We start from the raw sequence: 19,841 nt of genomic DNA on the forward strand, positions 1-19,841 counted from the left end.
CGCACTTCCCGATTCCGGTCTGTTCTTGAACTGATTTAAATTTGCTTTCAAGTTTCACTTCCCCTGAGTGTTCAGACTCAAACATTTTAGCCCAGTCCTATGGTAACTTCATCAATGGCTCTGACAACATGCCATTAGAGATGCTTCTTTCTGCTCAGGTGGGATCTCCAGGGAAACTGAGACTGGAATGCACAGTCCTACAACGATGGGCCAAGTGTAAAACGAGGTAACAGTGCCGAAGGAGTCCATTCAACAGGTAATGTTTTGATGGACAGTCTGACACGTAACAGTTTAGTACAAGATACTGCAACTCAGGGTTTGTTACCTCAGAATGACTCCGAGCTTAAAGCAAGATAGTTGAAGATCTGCACCTATTTTAATTTTTTTTTCTACTGCTGCTATTAACAAATTGCCACAAACTTAGTGGCTTAAAACAACACAAATTTATTTCCTTACAGTTCTGGGGGTCAGAAGTCTGGTACAGGTCTCACGGGGCTAAAATGAAGATGTCAGCAGCCATGTTCTTTTCTGGAAGCTTTAGGGGAAAATAAATTTCCTTGACCTTTCCGGATTCTAGAAGCTGCCCGCATTTGTTGGCTCAGGCTCCCTCCCTCTATCCTCAAAGCCAGCAAGGACCAGCTGACTCTTGTCACATTGCATCACTTTGACACTGACTCTCCTGCCTCCCTCTTCCACTTTTTTTTTTAAAAAGGCTTTGTTTATTTGAGAGAGAGAGAGAGACAGAGATAGCAATAGAGATAGCTAGAGAGAGCATGAGCGGGGGAGGAGAGGGAGAAGCAGGCTCACTGCTGAGCAGGGAGCCTGATGCAGGGTTCAATCCCAGAACCCTGGGATCATGACCTGAGATTAAGGCAGATGCCCAACTGACTGAGCCACCCAGGCACCCCTCCCTCTTCCACTTTTAAGCCCCTCGTGATCACATTGGGCTGACCCAGATGGTCCAGGATAATCCTCCCATCTAAGGTCAGCTGATTAGCAACCTTCATTGCCCTTTGCCATGGTGACCTAAAATATTCACAGGTTCAGGGGTTAGGATGCAGACATCTTGGGGAGGGGCCGTTATTCTGCCTACCACAGACAGTATGCTTCCTTCATAAAAATGACAAATATATAACCCCAAAGGCAGATTTATTAAGTGATTTAGAAAATATTGGGGTGCCTGGGTGGCACAGCGGTTAAGCGTCTGCCTTTGGCTCAGGGCATGATCCTGGCGTTATGGGATCGAGCCCCACATCAGGCTCCTCCGCTATGAGCCTGCTTCTTCCTCTCCCACTCCCCCTGCTTATGTTCCCTCTCTCGCTGGCTGTCTCTATCCTGTCAAATAAATAAATAAAATCTTTAAAAAAAAAAAAAAGAAAATATTTTAGGTAATCTATACATTGGATAATTGTAGATAATTGAGATCTTCTGTTCGACACAAACATTGGATCTAACACACAGCTGTTACCCAGCCCAACCCAGAGTCCAGAAACAGATTTTGATACTAAAGACTGATATTAAAGACTGAAGATTTGATATTCGCCTCAGTATCCTAATTCAAACTAAAAAGTGAACTTCGCAATATGAATACTAAACCCGTTGTGGACTAACTGGGCACAGACACCAAAACTCACTTTCTATTTCTGGACAGCTCAGCTTAGTCCTACGGTTGCAGGGGAAATCCTAACTCCCTAGGCTTGGGAATGTCTCATACAGATACAGACACACTTAAACTCTTCTTATACAGCAGCCCTGGAGGCTGCATTCTAAAACATTCCAGTTTTCCATGAGTAATACTTCATTTGAAACAGAAACCCAAACAGAATGATTTTCTGTTGCTAAAACCATACCTGCTCTAGAAAGCAAAATTCAATTACACAGTTCAGAAACTGACCAAAAATACCAGTTTTGAAACCCTGGGGAGCTTGTTCTTCTTCACTAGCAATGAAACTCCAAGAGCAGCAGAGGACTTTCTTTATTTGGGCTGGAACTTCCTAGAGTCTTAGTTCAGTTCTGGGGAAACCTAGCCTTGGCCCAAACCATCTCAGGCTCCAACTTCTGGTAAGTGGACTCCTCATGTGGGACAAAATTTAAAATCGGTTTTCATTTTGAGAAAACGGAGACAGGCACCAACAGCGTTACCCATACCGAATGCAGTTTACCATGAAGGTCCCTCAAGTCTGCAATTCGTTTTGTACATGAAAACGTAACACTTGTGTAGAAATGGGGTGTGGTATAAAGTGTATGTGGGGAGTCTACTCAGGAGCTGGCCCGGCTTCCCAAAGTTAGCCTTCTTCACATGAGGAGGGGAAACTCGCTGGAAGTGAAGAGGTCCATTCAAACCCTTAGCTCAGAAACCTGCCTCTTGTTACCATGGCAACCATCCAACAGGCCATTGTGGTAAAAGGGGGCAATTAGTAATAACCAGCTCATTCCTTCTCAGGCCCTGCCCTCCAAGATGAACACTTCAGAGAGGAAGTGCAAAGCTAGGCCTAGAGAGATCCTAGGGACAGAACTCAGGCCTGAGAGTCAAAAGGTACAGGGCAGACCCCTGGCTTCACCCCTGACTCAACTGCGCTGACCAGTCTATGCTAAGAAGGCTGAGTTCAACCTTTGGTGTAAACACCCAACAGACACAGTGGCTTCCAAACTCACCCATAGGGGCTTGTGGGGTGAAATAAGTCAGGGTGTTAACTTCTTCCTCCTTCACCTGGCGTATTACTTTAGCTTCTGGGTCTTTACCCATAAGGGGAGATGACTCTAACCCTCAGTCAAAACGAGACGGAGAGTCTGATATGGAGTGAGCCTTGAGCACGTTACGGTAGCATCGTTTCCCTTCTCTGGCCTTGTGCACGTTACTCTACCCATTTGATCTGTCTTCTCTTCAGACCCTCTACAGTCTGGCTCCTTCCAAGATTCTGCTCCAGTTCCACTTTCTCAAGAAGCCTTCCCTCTGCCCCGAGCACTCAAGAGATAATATGGATAAGCATCTAGCACAGCCGGCACAGGACACACTCCGTAAACACCAGCCATTCATATTTCTACACAATTTGGTGCCCATATTTAGACCTATTTAATATACCACTAAGTATTCCTTTTACCTCCTCAATTAGAGCATAAGCACACTGAGGACAAGGTCATTTCTTTTCTTCCCTTGATGGAGCTTGGGTCAGTGCCCAATAAATCCTTAGTGAATTGGCTTAAGTCTTTAAGACTTCCAAAACACACACATAAGCTGAAGTGAGCTTAATCTTGTCCAGCGAGGAAACAAGTCAACGTTGGTACTGCTTCGTAGAAGAGATAATTAATAACACCTTACCTTTGATAGCTTTATAATAGCCAGTACATACATTACCTCATGTCATCCTCACAGGCATCCTTGGGAAACCAGGCAGCAATTCCCAGCCTCTTTCACAGCAAAGTGCACACAGAATATATTTGCAAGGCACCCTGGGACATTTCCAGATCCTTTCAGAAAGCAGCTACCCTATTTCATGCCCAGACATGCTGAGAGCCAAAGAGATCATATCTTAGCATCCTCAAAAATCCATAGGGGAAGTTTGGGCCCAAAGCTATGAAGCTGGCAAGAAACAGAGCCAGGACTGGAACCCAGGTATGGGTGAATGGGAGTTAAGTGGTTTTCCCCCCTTATTCCCAAAAGGTGCTGCAGGCTGAGGTCACTCAGGTCATCTCTTTTTCTTCTTTCTCTGTATTTAACAAAGGTCTTATTGAAAAAAACAGCCTATCTAGTCTGTACTGATAAATGGCTTGTGCTGACCCTCGAGCTGAGGATTTAAGGGAGTACAGACACGGCAAGGACTGCCAAGGCCCATGCTTGCTAACAGAGTCCAAAAACTCAGGGAAACAGGGGTAGGGGCATTTGGTACACTGCCCTTCCTCACTAAGAAGTATTTGTTTTAGAAGGATTTATGCATGTTGTCCTCCAAAGGAGAGTTTTTCCCTTAGTGCTTCAAAATGGTTTAGACTGATTGAAGAGAAATGAGAATGTTCTAGGGGTGTCCGGAACCTCGGATTACCCACCATGGAAAAGCCACAAGCCACGGTGGAGAAAGCAGGAAGTTGGGATTTGAATCAATGTAGGTTCAGATTCCAGCTCAGACTCTTTAGGCAAATGGCTTGTTAACCTCTCCGTGCTTCACTTTCCTCAGCAATAAACAGAAATAAAGACAATAGTTCTTGGGGTGCCTGGCTGGACTCAGTAGGAGGACTGTGTGACTCTCGATCTTGGGATCGTGAGTTCGAGCCCCATTTTGAGTGTAGAGATTACTTAAATAAATAAACTTAAGAAAACAAAAAAACAGTTCTTCCTTTTAGGGTTATTGTGCAGACCAGAGATAAAACACGCAAAATACCTAGCCCAATGACGGCACACAGTAGGTTCTCGATAAACAATGGGTCTGATTACGAGGTGTCACACATGTGACTGAGGATACCAATGCTTAGACTTTTTTATGCAATTACTCTTGTAATGAACTAAAAAGTCTCTCTTTTGTAGACAGGATAAAGTATATGGAATATTAGGAAATGCACATGGTTGCAAAGTCTAATCATCATACTGACTGGAGTTAAGTTGCCAAAACCACCCTACCCCACCTGCTTTCTTCAAGAGACTCTGAACACTGGGGCATCCACCAAAGAATATCCTACTCCTCTTCTGAGCTTGGACATCAACTAAAGAACCTCCAAAGCACCCACAGCAGACCTAAGGACTTCCCCATGCAAGGAACAACCCAGGAGGGGGATGGAGAGCTTCCCGGACTGAGCCAGGCTCATCAGCAAGGTTTCACAAAGTATTTGTGAAAGTTGACTCCTCCTGTTCCCTCCGCCCTCACCTTCTATTCCCCGACTAAGTCCTAAAATAGCTCTTAGATCTGCCCACTTCTCTCCATGTCCAACCACCACCAGCCCAGTCCAATCTCTCACCTGTCCAATCTCCAAACACCTCATGACTGCTCTCCCCACGTGACAGGGCAGTGCCAGTGGCATCCTGGTACCAGCTCGTCCGAGAGCGGATTGTTAAATATTCAGGAATTCAGTAAGACCCGCTAATTAAACTGTCAGTGGCTTGAAACAAGCCATGGTGGGAGTAGTTAGCCCGTGGAAACTGGTAAACACTACGACTCAGGACGTTATCCTGGAGAGCCAATTTCCCAGCACATCACTGCCTGGGCCCCTTCCAAACTCTTCCTGCAGTCACAGCAGACCCCCTTCCAATAGCTTCCTGTTGCTCTTCAGACACAAAACAAAAGCTCTTGGCAGGACCTCACTGTCACTTTCTACATTCCAGCCACCCTTGTACCTGGCTCCCTTCTTCCTCCCTTCTGGTCCTGCTGGCCTTTTCCATCCCACCTGCTTGCCAAGACCTGCCCCACCACAGGGGTTCTGAATAGGCTGCTCCCTCTTCCTGGAACTCTCCTCCCACTTTCTTAGCCCGGCTAAGCTTGGCTAACTTCTACCAATAACTCAGGTCTCTGCTTAAGCGCCACTTCCTTGAAGCAGCCTCCTCCCCTTCACCTCCTGACTGATCCCACCTTCTGGTATAAGGTATCACTGCCGTGGGCCCCTCTCTATGTCACACTTATGATAGCTGGGAGCTTACATTTGTAATGATTGATTAATGGCTCTTTCCCTTTTCCAAAAAGATCTTGAGAGCAAGTGAATGACTTTATGCACCTAACAAGTGTATAACATAAAGACAATTGCTATGGGGGAATTGAAAGACAGCCAAAGCCAGACAGGACCCTGCTGACCAGGAACTCAGAGCCTTGACAAGACACATTCTTATACACAGACAAAAAGGCAGTATATGAAGCATGCCAAATGAGTGGAGCTGAGGGAATTCAATGGAAGAACTAATTTCCATAGAATGAAAGAGTCCATGGCAGGTTTATTGAGGAGGTGGTCTGGAGCTGATCCTGAAGGAAGGGGCAGAATTAGGTAAAGCTGTCCAGGAGACAGAGGCTTGTCCCAGAGAAGGCTCAGCCAACCAGCTTGTTGGGAGTCAATAAGAGGAGGTAAGGCTAGAAGGACAGGGTGAGGCCAGACTGTGAAGAGGCCTCAAACGGTAGAATGAGGAGTTTGGCTTTGGCTTTTAAAAAATAAAGATTAAAAAAAAAGAAAGAATGAAAGAAAAAAAGAATGAATGAATGAACAACCATCAAGAACATGAAAAGGCAACCTAGGGAGCAGATATTTGCAAATGATATAACCAATAAGGGGTTAATATGCAAAATACAAAAAGAACCTACATAACTCAACACCGAAAACTAATAACCCAGTTAAAAAAATTGGCAGAAGACCTGAGCAGACATTTTTCCAAAGACATACAAATGGAAAACAGGCAGATGAAAAGACGCTCAACATCACTCATCATCAGGGAAATGCAAATCAAAAAACCACAATAAGGTATCACCTTATACCTGTCAGAATGGCTAGAATCAAAAAGACAAGACATAACAGGTGTCGGTGAGGATGTGAAGAAAGGGGAAACCTTGCGCACTGCTAGTAGGAATGTAAACTGATGCAGCCACTGTGGAAAACAGAGTGGAGGTTCCTCAAAAACTTAAAAACAGAACTATCACATGATCCAATAATTCCACTGCTATGTATTTAATCACAGAAAACAAAACCACTACTTTGAAAACACTAACATATGCATCCCTATGTTTACTGCAGCATTATTTACAACAACCAAGACAGGGAAGCAACCTAAGTGTCCACCAACAGATGAATGGATAAAGAAGATGTGGGATATATATATATATATATATATGTATATATATGGTAATACATAGTAATGGAATAGTAATATTCCATTGCATATATATATATATGGAATATATACTCAGACATAAGAAAGAATGAAATCTTGCCATTCGTGACAACATGGATGGACATAAAGGGTATTACGCTAAGTGAAATAAGAGAGGAAAAAATGTCACATGATTTCACTTCATGTGGAATCTAAACAAAACAGATGAAGGAACAAACAACAGCAACAAAAAAGTAGAAACAGACTCATAAACCCAGAAAACTGGTAGTTACCAGAAGGGACAGAGTTGGGGGATAGGTGAAATAGGTGAAGGAATTAAGAGATACAAACTTTCAGTACCATTTGTCATGGGGGGATGAAAAGTACAGCATTGGAAATACAGTCAATAATACTATAAGAACACTGGATAGGGACAGATGGTGACTGTATTTATCACGGTGAGCACTGTATAATGTATAGAATCATCAAGTCACTATGTTGTACCCCTAAAACTAATATAATAATATATGCCAACTATACCTCGATTAAAAAATAAAAATGAAAAACAAATTAAGTTTTTTGAACAGGGGAAGGAACTTGAAAGTAGTAATTCCAGAAGACTAATACACACACACACACACACATCTTTTCAGGCCCACATCTATAAAGCCAGGAACAAATACTGTCTTGATAACAGCTTTCCAAACTCACAGAGGAGATGGAGGCCATTTTGAGCTACAGATGACAGACACATGGCACAGGAGTTCCGTCTCCTTCTGAGGGAAACCAAACATCTCTAGTTCAGCTGCTGCGAGAGAGCTGCTGTAGTCACGAAGCTTCAAAGCTGTAACCTACCTAGAAGCAGCCGAGCCCAGGCCAGCCCGGGTATATGTGGGGCCATAGAATGATCTGGCTCTTGTTGTAATGCTAGGCCCATGGTTATACTCAGACCAGAACACATTTGAGCCAGCTGTGTTTCTACGGCCCGCTCGGCCACTGGCTTCGCTGGAATTCTGGTTTCCTGGTTGAATGTGGGAATTACCACCTCCAGAACTGTACTCTACCGTTCAGCTCTGGCTCCCACATTCCTCCAGGGGACGTTCCATCTACTCAGAGCTGACACGACTCAGGGCAGGGCCTAGAATGCCTTCCAACTAACTGATAAAGGAGGGTGGCTGTCTGGAATGACGCTCTCATGTGGCTGGCCAGCAGCCTTGATGACTCTCCCGCTGGCTGCTGCAGCTGGCTCCTGGGAAATGGGGCACAATTTGCCACCCCTTCAGCCCAATGAAGTGCTCAGCAGCCCCTGATCAAAAGCAGGTGCTTTCCTTCAAGAACTTCACAGGTCTGACTTTGGAGTCAGAAAGCTAACTTCAGTTATTTAGTGACTGAGGGTTCCCTAGAGCAGCGGTCTCCAAATCGGGTATATGTGCACCAGGGTTACCCAAAACTGGAATTCAAAAAAATTAAAAAGAAATTAAGCTTTTCTGATATTAACTTTATGATACCCTCCTCAGATTATTTTTCAGAAGATTACACATCACTTGCGGACTCGAGGTAAACAGAGGAAAATGGGCATTCCACAGGCCCTGGTGGACAGGGGCCCCAGCTTAGCTAGATCGTGGACTATATTATCCAATTTCAATACAATGACTCTCATAAAATGGACAAGTGCCTAAAGAAATTCCTGCAGAGAACGTCAGCACATGTAACACCAGCACAAGCAAACAGGAATATGGAAGAACTAACACTTGTATCATGAGAAACTCACTTCAGATATAGGAGTAAAAACAATGAGGATCTAATCAGATCTAAAAAGAAATCAACCCAAATAATTCCAAATTATAAAAATTCTTTGAAACATAGATTTTTCACCCACTATCCTTAACGATAATTCTCACTTTCATATGGATCGGTATATTCTGCACTGTGCAGTATTGCAAACAATACTGGGAAGGCATCATAATTAGTACATGTTTAAAATATCTTTAAACTAATTTTTTAAACACTTAAATATATCTTACTATGGTCATCCCTCAAATTTTTTCTATTTTTGTATGTTTTGTAACATGTAATATATTAGTACATGGTAGCACAAATACTAATTTAAGATACATAAAAGTGAGGCTGAAAACTTAAAATATTCTTACTATTTATTTGGGGAGTATAGGCAATAAAGCTTGGAGACCACTAACTTATAGTTAGCTGGGCAGCTCTGACGCCCCTCCTGTTCCCGGTTCTCACTCTCTCCCAAGAAGCCCATGGCCAAAGGTGAGTCCCATTCCCCCCACCTAGCACAGTGTGGGGCAGAGGCGATTGGAGGGGAGCCTGTCTTCCCCACCTCCGACCCCTGCTCGCCTTTAGCTCCTCCCAGCTCCACAGAGGCCCTACCTGATTGTGCCATCGGATGACGTTTCCAAATCCCCCTGTCCCAAGTCGTTCTTTCATCTCCCAGGCCCCACATGTCTGGGTTGGCAGAGAAGGTGACCAGCTCATACTGATGCCGTGCTAACTCTGTAAGCAATTTGGTGTGGGGGACAAAAGATTAAGATTAAGAAAAAAAGAAACTCCAGATGGAGAAGGTAAGAGATAACATTGCCCTTCGATGCGAGAGAACAAAAAACTCGGCTGGTTTTCATTTTGTATATAAACCTGGTTTGTTTTTGGGGTTTGGTAGCAAACTTTTGTTTTTCTCACCTTCCCCCACCCCCACCTCAGCTGCTGTGGAAGGAGGCAGGGGGGAAAGTCACTCAAAGAAGATGTTACTCCACGCCCCCTAAACTCGAAAGGGTATCCCAGCCTGGACTCCAGCAAGGGGCGCCCTGCCCCGCGTGCATTCTGCTCAAGGTAGCAGGCGCAGAGTCTAACGTTGAGTTTCCCCACGGTCACGTGTGTCTTCACACAGTCCAAATGAATCATGGCTCTCTCCCAAAGCCACCACCTCCAAGCGGCCACCTGGAACCACCCGGGCCAGGGCTGTTCCGGGCCTCCCAACGTCAACCCGCGCAAGAGAAAGGCTTGTACAGCCAGAAACCCCGACTTTTAAACTCGACAGAAATTTCTTCGGGAGCCTCAAGTGAGGAGGGAGGTGCGAGCTCGCCGGTGTAGAGGAGACGCGGGGTCTGCAGGTGGCACCAGGGGCCCCCCCGCGGCCGCTCGAGGGACTCACCTGTTGGCAGGGACGCGGGGCAGGGGAGCCGCTCCCCGGGGCGGGGGAGGCGGGGGCTGGGGCGGCAAAACCGGGGGCTCTGGCACCTCCCCGAAGACATTAAAATGCGGGAATCTTAAACCTGCCAGCCCAGCGCGACTTCCTCAAACACTTCCTGCTCTGACGTCACGGAACACGTGGGCCGCGACCCGCCCTTAAAGGAGCCGCGGGGGGCGCCGGCCCAGACCACGCCCTGTACCCGCCGCCCGCGGGCGCACCGGGGCACCCCGTCGTCCTCGCCCCGGTGACTCTGGGAGGGCTGCGTGTGGCTTCTAGACGGCCCCGGGCAGCCTGGGACAGGCTGTGCTCCCTGAGATAAAGGAGTGGCCCCAAAATGAACCCGAATGCGCCAAACTCTCTTTAGACAGTGACTTTAACCTGAGGCGGTTTCTGGGACAGGGGAGATGGGGATTTCCTCACCAGAGCCCTCCTGGGGTGAACTTGACACCGCTTCCTAGACTTTTAACTAGGTGGAATTTCCCGCGCCCCCGCCAGGATTTATTTAGGGACTGTTTACAAGAATTGCCCGGGCCTCCTCTCAGGCTGCGTCCCCTTTATCTGGAGGATTTTTGGCTCGGTATCAAGAATGATAAATCACAGCTGTACTCCCTAGAAGTGTCAGACCCCGCTACCCCCTTAAAAAAATAAAAGGGGGGGGATCTCGTAAAGTTAACGGGAAACTGCAGTTTCAGGGAAATTGAGAGAAGCTCACAGCCCTGGGGTTCACCGTTCAACCCATACCTACTGACATTATAATAAGGTCTTTTGCTATGAAGTTTCTCGGTTCCGTGGCATTATGCTATCACACAAAGGTGGTGTGTGTTGGTAGATTTACTCAAGCAGGAAAAAAAAGCATTAGAGGAAACCTGAAGATAATACCTCACCTTTATAGGGGCGCCTGGGTGGCACAGCGGTTAAGCGTCTGCCTTCGGCTCAGGGCGTGATCCCGGCGTGATCCCGGCGTGATCCCGGCGTTATGGGATCGAGCCCCACATCAGGCTCCTCCGCTATGAGCCTGCTTCTTCCTCCCCCACTCCCCCTGCTTGTGTTCCCTCTCTCACTGGCTGTCTCTATCTCTGTCGAATAAATAAATAAAATATTTAAAAAAAAAAAAAAAACCTCACCTTTATAAAATGCTTACCAAGTGCCAGGCACTGTCTACATACACTCTGTACTTAGAATTCCTCATTCAGATCCTCAGGGCAACCCTACACATGGGACAATAATTGCATTATTGTTATCCCCATTTTGCAGATGAGAAGACTGATGTGCAGAGAGGAAAATATGTCAAAGGCACAGGCTAGTAAGTGGATGAACTGATATTCCAAACCAAGTGGCTGGTTTTTAGGTCCTAAGAATTTCAGGAGGCAAACTGGATTTTGAATCCTAATACTGCTATGGACCACAAGATTTTAGGGCCAATTACTTAACCACTCCAAGCATCCATTTCTCTTCTTTCAAATGTGGGCAACATTAGGTTGAATCGCATGAAATTGCCATTTTTAAAAACAGAAACAGTTGAAACACCAGCAACAAACATTAGTGGTTTCATATGGTTCAGCCTAAGAGCAGCAGGAGGACAGGAGGGCACATAGGTCAGAGAAGGGAACCAGCAGGGTTGTCGTAGTCGGATGAGTTAATGGTAATAACCATGCCTGACGCAAGGATCAGTCCTGCCTGCACACAGCCTGAGGCCGAAGTGATTTGAAATGGTGGGGCGTGGGGCTCCGAGCCCATGGCAAGAAAAAATTCTTGAGACACCTTCGGCGCGACAGGTGGTTTAGTTAAGGCATGGGGGTAGGACCCACGGACAGAAAGAACTGCTGCCCCAGCTGGTGAGGAGCAGCCGGTTGTATACTTGGGAGTTGGGGCAAGTAAAGGGGAGTTTACAAAAGGACTTTCCTATATACTAAAGAGGACTCATAGGATACTGGAGGCCTTGCTATTGTCAAGCTAAGGTTGTTTTCCCCTCTAGCAAAACATGAACATTTAGACAGCTGGAAGTTTCCTGGAGGAATGTTATACTCTGCCTGCTTCAAGTTTTTGTCAGTGGACTGTAGGTTATAAGGAAATTTAATTTTATCTACATTTCCTTCTGCCTTTGTTCCCCCACATCATTCTCCCTGAACAATTCTGACCCTTTAATCTTTAAGGTTGTTGAGGATGGAAGGGCTTATCTTCTGTAACTTCATCCTGCTGAATAGGGGCGTAGAGATGTCCCTACCTATGGGTCAACATGGGTCAGTTGGGGAATTTATATGTATAGGAGTTACCAGAGTCAGAGGTGGCCAGTCCAAGGTAGGCAACGTATGGGAACCTCCCCGAGGAGAAAGGGTTATCTGTCAGTTGGAAGTTATGGCAGTGAAGAAGTCTTGGGACCGGGCAGGCAGACACCAGAAAGACAACAAAATAAGGTTAATATTATAATGAGAAAGAGAAGCCCAATAAAAGTGGCATTGATAGTTAACTAAAATTTTTCTCCAGTCCTTTATTGTCATTTAAAGAGAAATTTGAGGTCTTCCACAGGTTCACAGGAATAAGAAGGCACTTTAGTTTGCTCATTGGTCTCCTGTGACGGTGGTACAGGTTTTATTCTAGATCTAAAGGCCATGAAGAGTGCCCCTCTAATCATATTGCAGTGGGAGCACACAATATGACCCTGGAGGGGCCCTTCCATTTTGGAGTTAAATCCCCTGCTATATTAGACTTCCAACCCTTTAAATAAACCATGTCTCCAGGGTTCCTATGGAGTGGGTTGCAGGTGACTATCAGGTTTAGGGAGGATATAGTTTGCGTATTCATTTAGAGATTTATGAACTAACCTGGTCTCAAGGGAATAATTTAACAGAACTTTATAGTATCCATCTATTGATAGGTCTACAGTGAGAAAGTTTTTCATAGAGTAACTCAAAGGGACTTAACCCTATTGGTTGTTTTGGGGCAATCCTCATTCTGAGAAGCCCTACCTGTAAAAGAGTAATCCAGTTTTCTTGAGTCACAATGCTTAAAATAGATTATCTACAAAGATGCATTATTGAAACATTTTATCTATAGTCTATAATCACCCTCATTTTAAATCAGAGATAGCCAAATCAAGACTGATTCATTTGAAAAACAAGTCCAGTTTTAACAAACTTGGCCTAATTATTTACATAAGCTCAGCAAGAATAGTGATTGATGATACAGATTTTTTAGAATCTACTTTCCTGGAACTTTTGTGAGGAATCTCCAGGTTGAACTTTTAGTAGCCTCTTTAGGCCAGAAATCAAGCCAAATACTTGCCTTCAGACATCCCTGCAATACCTGTATATTTGGGCGAATTCTTCTTTCAGAAGTCCCCAAGGTATCCTGAAGTTTCTGCACCTGCCAGGAAGTGACATTCTTTACTCACCCGGTGAGGCTGCTGGAAATTCTGTAAAGCAAGGTATCAGGCCAACATTTCCATGGAGCTCTATTGGCTTCATGCTTCATAAAGTCAACCTTAGTTCCTTAAAGCTGTCTGGTCACATCTGAGTCTATGCAGGTCTCTCAAATATGATATTTCAGTCACAGCCTTGGTAAAATAATTAATGTTTCCAATGATGTCTTGTTACAAGGAGAACAGATTCTTACTGAGCCTATGCAAATGACTATGATTGCCAAGGAAGAAAGAATACTTATTGAGACCTTTTGAATTTCAGAGGGTTCTGCTAGAAAAGTTTAATGCTTCAGTTTGTTCAGAGAGGAATATTCTATCCTATTTCTGTACATCATGGATATCTTAAGAGAAAGTCTCCTTAATGTGGAAGAGCAAACATTAGAGAACCAGCAATGTTTCAAACAAGAGTCACAAGAACCATAATCATCTTCTTCGGTTCATTTAGTCCCATGTTACTAATTCTTGGTTCGGTATGAATGCAGCTTTCAGTTAGTTCTGTAAATTTTTACTAATTTCAGTTTTAGGATTTTAAAGATATTAAAAACCCATATTTGTCAAAAGGCTTTTTTATGAATCTCCTTGAAGATGAAACATATTTCACAAGAGAATAAGAACAGTAACTATAAATGATAAAAGCCTCAAAACTGGACATGGTGACAGATCTGATGAGAGGTTACAATATAGCCAACAAGGAAGTCTGCTCATGTCTGTGACACGTAGCTCATCAGTAATCGGAATACTAAGTGACGGCCTTATAGCAGAACATACTAAACGTCGGGAATTGCATATACTCTCTAAAATAGCTACAGCAGTTACCCAAGCAATACAACCTAAGTCTTATTATTTGTTTACCAGTGCTTCCAGAGTAACTTAACATACCAAATAAACAAGACTAAGTAGTCAAAAAGATTTCATTTACAATTTAAACCTTGGGAAGTATGTTAAAAGACACCTCAGCAAGTTATAAAGCACATGCCTGAATAGTGGATTACAGATCATTACAAAGCTTATAATTTAATTATTTACTTAACCTTTAAACAAGGTGACAATAACAGATTCAAAAGGCAGGTATGCAGGGTTATATAGCTGTTAGCAAAACTCAGCTCCTTTAACCTTGAGATTTACGTAATCAAAGACCTGATAAAGAGAAAACAAGTTTTGTTTTTCTGGGCAGACAAACAAAAACAAAAACAAAAAACCTTTTTCATATTTTCTTATCAAGTGCAAACCAACATCCAAGAAAACTTTTTTTTTTATTAAAGATTTTATTTATTTACTTGACAGAGAGAAAGACAGCCAGCGAGGGAGGGAACACAAGCAGGCGGAGTGGGAGAGGAAGAAGCAGGCTCCCAGGGGAGGAGCCTGATGTGGGGCTCGATCCCAGGGGTCCCGGATCATGCCCTGAGCCGAAGGCAGACGCTTAATGACTGAGCCACCCAGGCAACCCCTCAAGAAAACTTTTTTGAAGAGAGAGAAAAGCAGAATTTCAATCTTATACCAGTGTACATTTAAAATCCTTTCATTTTAACTTTAACCCTGACCACATATAAAATTCCTTTCCAGGGGCGCCTGGGTGCCTCAGTCAGTTAAGCGTCTGCCTTCAGCTCAGGTCATGATCCCAGCATCCTGGGATCAAGCCCCACATGGGGCTCTCTGCTCAGCAGGGAGTCTGCTTCTCCCTCTCCTCCTTCCCCCACTCATGCTTGCTCTCTCTCCCTCTCTGAAATAAATAAATACAATCTTTTTAAAAAATTCCTTTCCAAAGATTCCCCTCCATAAACCTTTTATAACTTTTTCATTCAGAGTTGCTTCCCTTATTTCCATCAGTCTTGATGACATTTAGCGGAATTTTGCACCCTTGGAAACCTTAGTCTCCAGAGAAAACTAAATAATAGTAACCAGTTGTGAACGGCCAGAATTTTTTCAATAGCAAATTTATAAATACATTTCACAATTTTAAAAACATATATTTTTTCATAGTACAATCTTTTAATAAAGCACAAAGCGTATTTAACAACAGACCCAAGTATCCTCAACAATAAGAAGCCAAAAGCACAAACCTAAGTTCAGTAATCAATGCTTCAGTATTTTTTCTCATTTGGAAAAGGCCTAAATGTCCAATGAATCCAATCCCATTGATTATCCAAGCAAAACTTTAAATGTTCAGGTTGCCAAAGACTTTGAAAGCTGTCTTAACAATTACCCATGAAAACTTTGAGACAAACAAAATTAACCATCATTTTACGTCCTCTTTTCGCTGACAAATTGCAACAGAGGTAACATTAGCTTATTTGACCTTCAGCAAACCTTGGTAGAATAAAAGTTTCACATTTAATGCTAATAATTCTAAATATATGTGTGTCTTAATTAAATCAACAAACTTAAATTAGTTTAAATACAGAATTATGGGTCTCCTGGTTGGCTCAGTTGTTAAGCGTCTGCCTTTGGCTGAGGGCGTGATCCCGTCCTGGGATCGAGCCCCCCATCAGGCTCCTCCGCTGGGAGCCTGCTTCTTCCTCTCCCACTCCCCCTGCTTGTGTTCCCTCTCTCTCTGTCAAATAAATTTTAAAAAAAAATCTTAAAAAAATATAAATAAATAAATACAGAATTATGTTCCACCTGTGTCCACTTAAAAGTCAATCAATTTGTTCCCCATTGTCAGTTTTTACTGGGGGTGCCAGTGGGGAAATCTTGAGTGGGCGGTGTATGCAGGCTGTCCCCGAGGTGGTGCAGAGATAGGAGGAGGAGGAGAGGAAGGGAAGGCAGAAGAGGCGAAGTGCCGCCAGAAGGCAAAGAAAAGGGTTCCCAGTTCTAAAACTTGTCAGCTCAGACACATGAGCAGACATCATGTTTTTTTCCCCACCAAAGTGGAAATAAGCAGTCCATGTCAGGCCAGAGAAGACAGGGAACTTACCAGAAACAGAAGGAGTTTTGGCAGCTGCTTCAGAATATTTCATAAAGTCCCATCCTGAGGTAGACTAATCAGAGACTATTGGCTCCAATTACAGCCGTTAACCCAGGAAATGAATGAGGGCAAAGCCCCCACATATTGCTAGAGTAACCAGGATCTATTAGGAGGAACAGAGAGAAAGAATGAGAGTCAGAGTCTCCCTTGTCGGGGATGACCTGTATGTCCTCCAGCAACCTGGTTTTATTCAGAGGACACCTATTTACACAATTATTATCCAATATGTCAGGAAGGGGTTTACTAGCCAAACCATGTTCTGACAAATACATTCTGCAAGAGGCCCTTAAGTCAGGGTCCTGGTCTAGAGCCATCAAGGCCTGAACATAAGGTCTCTCTGTCCATTTGCCCTGTTTCTTGCAAAAGAGATCTAACCAATAGATCCTACTGAGGCCATGCAGTGTTACAAAAGAAAACCCTTGTTTTTTCCCCCTTAAATCTTGCAGTCTGAATTGTTTCCAGTGCGTTAAAAGGCATCCCAAGAGAGAGTCCTTGGGGACTGAAGAGAGAAGTTTCATTACCCTTGACTCCCGGGTGGTGTCCCACGTGCAGGATATGTCAGAGGTTCCTGGCATCAACATGAGGCCTCCCTGGAATGAAATCACTATGATCATGGCCCTGCCATAAAGTCCTGTAGGAGGGAGGCCTGCCCTCTCCCCGCTTCTCCATCGCATTCTAGACTACAATGGGTGCCAACAAGGTCCCGCCATAAAAGCCATGCTGCATCTTTGCTTGCCTTCCTGTGAAGGCTGAGAAGAACTTGCCATTTATAACCCATGGAAAACAACAGAAAAGTTTTGCAAGGGGAAATTACCCAATTTTGTAACATAAGTAAACAGTAGGGGACATTGACAGAAAACAGTAAAGATAGAAATCCATCATGGACTAAGCGACTTTCCAACACATGTGGTCTTTGCAGCCAACTTCTCCAGGAAACGGTCCCTTGTTGGGTTTTAATTCCATCAGGTACTGGTTTCGGCTGGTTCCAAGTGGAGATCCCATGGCCAGAAGCAGCTAGACCACGGACGTGAAGGGAATCACATTAGACCCCTGAGGAGGAAACGTCACATGGGAGTCTTAAAGTTGGCAGCGGTCCTGGTGACTTAGGTGGCTGTGCCGTGCCCAAGACAGGCAACTTTGCATAAGGACAGAAATGAAGAGAGGGCGTCACTTATTACCATCCTGGCCCGGGTACTAACATCCAGCTAAAAGGCAGGCTTTCTTCCCCCCACAGAGTAGCCACAGGCTGGAAGATTGCAGCCTAGCGATCCACATGAAAGTGTTCCAATAAGACCACACTCCTTGAAAAGCCCCTGAAATGAAAGTAAAGAGAGAGGAGAGGAAGTACTCACTAAGTTTGCCCCGAGTCCAGACTGGAAGACTTGAAGCCCCGTGTTGGGTGCGCCAAAATGCTGTGGTTTGAACTGGTGGGGTTCGGAGCCCACGGCCAAGAAAGAATTCTTGAGGTGTCTTTGGTGCAAAAGGTGGTTGTATTAAAGCCCTGGCACAGGACCCATAGGCAGTAAGAGCTGCTAGTGCCCCAGGATTGTGAGGAGCAACCAATTATATACTTGGGAGTTGGGGGAAGTAAAGACCAAGGGAAGTTTCCAAAAGGACTTTCATATGCTAAAGAAGACTCAAAGGATATTGGAGGACTTGCTATTGTCCAACTAAGGTTGTTTTCCCTTCTAGCAAAGCATGACTATTAAGATAGCCGGGAGTTTCCTGAAGGAATGTCATACTCTCTCTGCTTCAAGTTTTTGTTAGTGGGCTGCGGGTTGTAAGGAAATTTAACTTTAGCTACATTTCCTTCTGCCTTTGTTCCCCCACATCAATTTGTCACACCAAACAGGTGGGTCATCAGTGCCCAGGCCCCACCTCCGCCCCCAGTATTTACCCTCCTGTGCTGATTAGCACTAAGTTTCAAAGCAGGAAGAGAAAGGAGCAAGACTGAATAGTTGTAAAGCACTTAGAATAGTGCCTGACGTTTCTGTTTGTTTAACAAATAAAATAAAACGTATTTATTGAGCACCTAGATATTCTGGGCCCTATGTAAAGTCTGTTTGCTATAAGACATCATAAAAAAATTTCTCTTTAATCCTGTCACTTCTGCAAATCACTGTCCCTGAGAAACTTAGCAAGACATCCACAGCTTTGCCAAAGATTTATTCTGCACCATTATAATTTAAGAGTTCTCGATTGCTCAGCTCAAAATACCTTGGTTTTCAACTGAACATAACTGTCTCTGATAAGGTAATATATTTAGATTTTTTAAAATTTGTTGATAGCCCAGGAAGGCCTCCCGATTTTATCATACCCCACAATATTTATCATCTTAAGCCCTGTTTTCCCTCAAGATAAGACATGTCCACTGCCTACGTCTGGTCTCTATCCTGCTCTAGAGACATGAGCAGACCTTTTACAAAAAAACATTTTCAGATGCAGCAAAAACACATACCCCTTTTCCTTCCTGCTTTGGGGCTTAGCGTGCTTTTTAGCAGTGACTATAGGGTAATCAAGAAGCACTGAGCAGCCTGAGTGCCTGGCACAGTGCTGGGCACCGCGAACCCAGGGGATTCAAACAATGGAGCTCTCATCAGAGGTACCTAGAATCTTACTGAGGACATAAGATCCATGGAAAGCCATCAACTGATGAGTAATAAGGACCAGGCAATAAAAAAATCTGTGTTAATTTGTTCTGTTGTGGAGGCAGGACCGTACTAGTGATAAGGATAAATTTTTGAAAGGGTTTATTTTAAAATAAAATCTTCTTCTGAGGATAAATCAAAGATAACTATCTTCTTACGCAGTCTCTTCGTGTAATCCGTTGAGAAAACTCTGCTCTCTCACCTATTAGCAGCCAGGGAAAGCAGCACTGAGCTCTTTTGAATGAGGAAAGAATTATTTTCTGAACAATCTGGGAACTGAGTCATACATAGTAAGAGAAGACAGATTAACAGATAGGAAGGCAATGAAACAGACCACTCAGAATAGGAAGGATTTCCCCAGCTCCCCCAGCCCCCAGAGAGCCAGCTGTGATTCAGTGATTTCAGCAACTCTTTTTCTCTTTCCAATTTTGTTTTATTCCAGCCCTGCAGAGAGAAGACTGCAAGTCAGAACTTGCTCCTTCAATAAACAGAAATTCTTCTGCCAGAAAAGTTGGAAAACTCGTTAGTTGGAAGACACGAGGAGACCACTGTTCCTCTAGGGGAGCCGGTGGGAGATGGGGAGGGGCTGATGGGGACGGAGGCTGAGCACGAACTTCAGCCAGCACCCCGCGGGGATCAGCACAGAGCTAGCTGCAAAGGAAGGAAGAAAACGCAGCTCACTTCCATCTCTGCGAATGAGATCTGGGCCAACAGTGAAACCTTGGAGAAGCAGAGCCTGCCAGGCCACTGTGCCTCAAATCTTGCATGAAACACTGAAAGCTAAGGGTTTAGGGCACTTGAGTCACCCTTTCTGGAGGAAGATCGCTTGG

At 44.3% G+C, this 19,841-nt stretch overlaps 1 protein-coding gene and 1 long non-coding RNA gene across 2 annotated transcripts in view; both read right to left on the minus strand.

Moving 5' to 3' along the window:
* IKBKB (inhibitor of nuclear factor kappa B kinase subunit beta) overlaps positions 1 to 10,109 on the minus strand; it is a 58,868-nt gene extending 48,759 nt beyond the window's left edge. The window contains exons 1-2 of the mRNA XM_040643217.1: positions 9,942 to 10,109; positions 9,164 to 9,286 (exon numbers count right to left, since the gene is read on the minus strand). Coding sequence (XP_040499151.1) covers positions 9,164 to 9,268 — 105 coding nt within the window. The 5' untranslated portion in view covers positions 9,269 to 9,286; positions 9,942 to 10,109. The remainder of the gene's footprint in view (positions 1 to 9,163; positions 9,287 to 9,941) is intronic.
* A 4,081-nt stretch (positions 10,110 to 14,190) lies between these two features.
* On the minus strand, positions 14,191 to 17,967 carry LOC121105618. The gene is made up of 4 exons (XR_005838222.1): positions 17,716 to 17,967; positions 16,885 to 16,953; positions 16,313 to 16,466; positions 14,191 to 14,535 (listed from the first exon to the last, which is right to left on the minus strand). It is a non-coding gene; the product is annotated as an uncharacterized LOC121105618 (long non-coding RNA).
* Between the last annotated feature and the right edge of the window lie 1,874 nt (positions 17,968 to 19,841).

Source organism: Ursus maritimus, unplaced genomic scaffold (genome assembly GCF_017311325.1).
Source record: "Ursus maritimus isolate PB19 unplaced genomic scaffold, ASM1731132v1 scaffold_28, whole genome shotgun sequence".
NCBI lineage: Eukaryota > Metazoa > Chordata > Mammalia > Carnivora > Ursidae > Ursus > Ursus maritimus.